We start from the raw sequence: 5277 nt of genomic DNA, 5'->3' as shown, positions 1-5277 counted from the left end.
ATTAGGAGAGAGAAAATAATTAAATTAAGAAAGATAAATAACTTGATTTGTGGATTATTGTGGAGAGAGCGTGTTGTGCACCTCCAACATTTTAAATTAAGCGTCATTAGTTATATATAGATTATAACTTCAACTTTTAATTGTAGTTAAGCGATTAACTAACTATTTATAGGAAAGAAATTAGTTGATATCTTAATCAATTGTTATTTTGATATGTTCTATTTTTTTTTTTTAGAATAATTTGAATAGATATTTAATAAACAGAAAATTAAAAAAAAATAAAATAAAATTCTAAAACCACAAAATTACAAATTTTCACACATTTTTCATTACCATACCCTTTTGGCTTTTGATGATTGTCGGGATGCACGGTGGTCCAATTAATATACATAAATGGCCATGTTTGTTTTTATTTGCATGACATGATATTTGGTTAGAGGGTAAATCTATATTCTTTTATTTTATTTTATTTATAAAAAAAATCAATATTATTTTATAATAATAATAACAAGCCACATTCATCTATTTACCTTTGTTTTTTTTGATAACTTCACACCCATGTACATTCCAGAAATTTTGACTAACGGGACAGATTTATGTAGATCTCTGATAGGCTGAAGCTCAATCCCAACAAAATAATAATAATAATTTTTTTATTGTTTAAATTTGATAATATTCCTTAATTTGTTACAAAAGTTCAATATAATTCAAGGTTAGCTTATTTAATTAAAATAAGTGTATAGTTTATTTCAGTCGACTAGTTTATTTGTATACATGAATATATAACCAAATGCAACCATTCTATATTTTGTGAAAATCCGTTCTATTGATTTTGTCGAATTTATTGTTCGCAAAAAATTAAGGTAATTAAATAATAAGAATATAACCAAAACTTATTTATTTATTTTTTATAAAAGTAACACTAATAATAAAAGATCATATATATATATATATATACGAAACAGTAAAACTGTATAAATGATGTAAATAAATAAAATTATCTTATAATTTTATTATTATTATTATTTATTTTTTAACTCATTAAAGTAGTTTAAGTGACAAAAAAAAAAATCTTTCGACTAAAAGTTTAGGGGTTCATGCTATCATCATATATTTAAAAATATATATTATTATTTAATTCTTACATATATTTTTGTAGTTGAACCTCTTAGAGTTACTCTTTTGACACTTATAAATTAATTATAACTTGCAACTTAAATTAGGTATAATTTTAATTGGTTTTAATAAAAATCACAAGGGTTGGTTCAATTTCTTTACACCCATCTTGTTTGATTTGGGATAAAAATTATATTTTTATTATATATTAATACTCTTAAAATGTTTTTACCAAATAACTTAACCTAAATCCAATAAGAATTTTGTTTTAATCAGATTTATATTTCTGTATGAGTAATTTAATATAAAACATGTTAATAATATTGTAAAATGGGTCGGATAAAATATATAATTTCACATAAACTAGACGAGGTCAATGGGATGTAGATCCCCATGGTAATGGTATGAATTTAATAATCCTATCCATGTAAGTTTGTCTTTGTTTTATATTAAAGTCAAATACCTATTGAGATAATAAATATGTGTTATTTATTATGCTATTTTATATTGTTATTATTATGGCTGCGCTGCCTACACATTGGTTTCTTTAAAATATTTGTCAAGTCTATTTTAGTCCTCAAATTCAAATGAAAAAGAAAACTAATAAATTTGTATATAAATAAGTTTAATTTATCAAATATATATAACAAAAAAGTTATAAATAATAATATTTTAAAATGGAACTAGGGTAATGGGACAATAGGACCACAACACATCTCTTCCCATGTAAAAGTTCAGAATGACATAAAAATGAAACAAAATATGTTGTTTATAAATAAATAGCAAAAAAATGTGACCAAAATTGATGTATATTATGATTTAAAAACATAATGGTAATTTGATCCATTTTTAAAAATTTGTAAAGGAAAACTAGCTTTTGATAACAAAAAGAACTTTTATCCTTAAATTGAATAATCAAGTCAAATATTCTTATAAAAGATTTTAGGGGAAAAAAATAATCTCTCTAAATCTTGTTTGGATGAGAATCTAATCTGAATAGAATCTTAAGAAAATAACATGCTCATCCTAACATTACATTTCACATTACTATGTCATTATATATTGAACTTTTGTGTTTACAAACAAAAATAAACATTGAAGCTTAGGGAAGACACCAACAAGACAACAATATTGTTCACTTTATGAAACATATTATAGAGATAAGAGGCATTTGGGTCATGATAGCTACAAAATTGAAAGTTATAATCTGCAAAATTGTCATTTTCCCAAAAAAATTGCATTGAAAAGTGGCTAAAATTACAAGCTTTGTCAATAACCCATCAATATTGATTGATTGATCTCTTCTTCATGAATGCTAAGTAACATTTAAGAATTAGTTCAAATGCAAAACAAATAAACAAAACTTCTATAGCTAGCCTAGCCTTCTTTAATTTTCTCTTATAAAAAATAAATGACATCCATTTCTTTACAATCTTCTACTCAAATTGTGAAAGTGAAAGATCGAATGAATACCTGGTTCTTCTTCTATGTACCGTGTGTCATCAATGGTCGCAGTTTGTTCTTCTTGTTGTTCTTCAGTCATAAGAGAAGAGGAAAGTGAAGTTTCAGTCTCAAAAATGATAACACTTTCCATCAATAATCATATACCAAAGCAATTTAGTGATGAATACCATACTTACCAGTGTTTAACTACAGTAATTGAATCACCATCGTTGTTCTTCTGTCCTTCGTCTGAAGGCTGCATCGCCTTTGATGATGCATCATCCACCTCTAAGCTTCGGTTACCTGAATCAGATTCTCCATTGTCCATTGTGGTTGAGTCGGAAGAATTGGCGAAAAGACTTCGTTGAACTGAATTTGGGCTTGAATCGTAAACAGGCTTTTCCTTATGCTGATTTGCATCTTCATCCCCAGTCCTAATTTCCTCCAATGTTTTTGGTGAATGGTCTCTTTCATCCAACATTTTTTCAGTTTGTTCAGGATGATGATTTCTGTTGTTGTCGTCCTCTGTTTGATAGCGTTCCCCAGCATCCTCGCTCAATGACGATGAAGACGATGATGATGATTCGATATCATGACCAACACTTTGTAAAGGATGGTGTTCTGAATCAGAATTGCAGAGAATGTTAGGCTCCTCTGATAAATCTTCTTCTTCATTGTGTTTCTTATCTTCCTCTTGATCATCATCACTCACAGACGAAGTAGAGTTAGAACTAGCTTTAGATTCGCTCGGCTCACTTGCGTTTCTTGGAATTGAAGAATAACTTGTTGTCCCTTCCAAACCCAACTGATATTGAAAATAGTAAGGTCTGAAAATCGCATCAAACTTCTCTTGTCTGGAAAGTGCAAATACTGATGGCCCCATGTTGAAACTTTCATGTCTTCTGAAAGAGGAGGCAGGAGCAGCAGAAGAAGAAGATGAAGATGACTCCTTTGGTTGAGAAGGCTTGACTGCTTGTTGTTGTTGATGTTGAATGCTTTCGCGTTTCTCTTCGTTTAGGTCAAATTGAATGTCGAAAGGGTTTTGTCTCGGTATCATTAAGGAAGGAGCTGATCCAGGAATGAGAGGCAGACCGAATGATTCGTCAAATGGAAGATCAAATGGGTTAAGTCTCTTTGTGGAGATGTGTGCAACACTAGAGGGAAGATCACTACTTTCTAAATCTATTAGGTTTCTTTCAGAAATCTTCCTGTGCGCCCTTCTTCTAGCAATTAGGTGTTCCAAACGCTGGTTCCTTTCTAGCTCTGAACTTCCTAAATTCAGGAGATTCTTATGATCGTCCTCTGTCCATGTGATTACAGACTTCATTGCATCTTCTTTCCCACTCTCTTCTCCTTCATCTTCGTCGTCATCATCATCATCATCACCACCTTCATCGTCTGATTCCTTTGCACTATCACCGTTGTTCTGAGACGGTTCAGAGGCAGAATCATCATCATCATCATCATCGTCATCAGTTACATGTACAGGTTGAGGAGCATCTTCATCTAAAAGAGGATGTAACTCATCAAGCATTGGCATGATATCTGCCATTGATGGATCTGGTATGGAACTCTCAGCGCTATCAGACTCAGTATCTGAAACCACTTCATCTTCATCAGACTCCTCTCCTTGTGAAGCTGACGAATCAGCAATATCCGCCAATCGCGTATCAATTGATTCCACAGGTGACCTATCTTTACCTGTTTCGTCATCATCTTCATCAACCACTTCCTGTATCAACGAATAATGATTTCCTATACCTTTCTTACTATCGATCTTATCTTCATCAATTCCTCTTTTCACCATAAATCCCGACACTTTCACCTCCTCAATCGGCCGCTTATCCGATTGAATCTCCCTCGCTAAAACGGTTGAAATTCCGTCTTCTTTCTCCATTTCACTTTCCGTATCTACTTCTGAATAATTCGTTTCCTCCATATACTTCCCCGTGAATCTCCCAACTGCAGCTGCAGTTTTCACAGGCTCAACCTTACGCGTTATCGTTTGTTCCATCTTCGCAACATGAGGTACGTTAGGTTGGCCATATATCAAAAGGATTCCGAGCAGAATACCGGTGGAAATGAGAACAGGAGAAGCAGAAAGGAAAAGGAAAAACAAATAAGGAAATGATCTGTACATGTAAAGCATGAAAGTCATCATAACCACCATGAATGGATGATTGCAAACTGATCTGTAACATATTCTCGATGAGAAGACGATGGATTTCCATAGTTTAGGCCTAATGTTCCTCATCGAAACAGATAGGTTTTGAAATTTCATCAATGCAGATCGAATTACAGGAAACCTTCAAATCCAAAACACAGAATTACAGGATATTGAAAATGCAACAAGATGAATGAAAGTCAAGAAAAGATCGGGCTAGGGCAAAAATTGGAAATAAAACTGAAATATTTTATATTTATACTCTTCACAAAAATAAATTAAAATATTATTTTAACAAATAAATTAATTAATATTTATATCCAAAATAAAAATATAATATTCTTCTTCATCTTCTGAATTGTATATATTATTTAAGAGAAATAAATTTTGAGTGTTACAATCTATCTAAAATACCCAATAGTTTAGAGGTAGTTGATGAAACAATAAAATTTTCATTAATTTGATGGTGATAAATTGTTGATATCAATTAGCTTGTATGATAAATAAAAAATACTATAATTAATAAAGTTGGCAATGACATTTAAAAAATAATA

General features: G+C 30.8%; 1 protein-coding gene across 1 annotated transcript; it reads right to left on the bottom strand.

Moving 5' to 3' along the window:
• Positions 1–2386: 2386 nt before the first annotated feature.
• Positions 2387–4934, bottom strand: LOC124945821 (dentin sialophosphoprotein-like). Its single transcript, XM_047486322.1, has 2 exons — positions 2757–4934; positions 2387–2649 (listed from the first exon to the last, which is right to left on the bottom strand). Coding segments are annotated over exons 1-2 (2085 nt in total). The 5' UTR covers positions 4841–4934; the 3' UTR covers positions 2387–2648.
• Between the last annotated feature and the right edge of the window lie 343 nt (positions 4935–5277).

The sequence above is a fragment of the Impatiens glandulifera genome, chromosome 7 (genome assembly GCF_907164915.1).
Source record: "Impatiens glandulifera chromosome 7, dImpGla2.1, whole genome shotgun sequence".
NCBI classification, from domain to species: domain Eukaryota; kingdom Viridiplantae; phylum Streptophyta; class Magnoliopsida; order Ericales; family Balsaminaceae; genus Impatiens; species Impatiens glandulifera.
This window is presented reverse-complemented; position numbering and strand designations above follow the sequence as displayed.

Bases quoted from the DNA above. Each gene is read 5' to 3' on its own strand.
- LOC124945821 (XM_047486322.1), bottom strand. From the start codon at position 4,840: ATGAAATTTCAAAACCTATCTGTTTCGATGAGGAACATTAGGCCTAAA.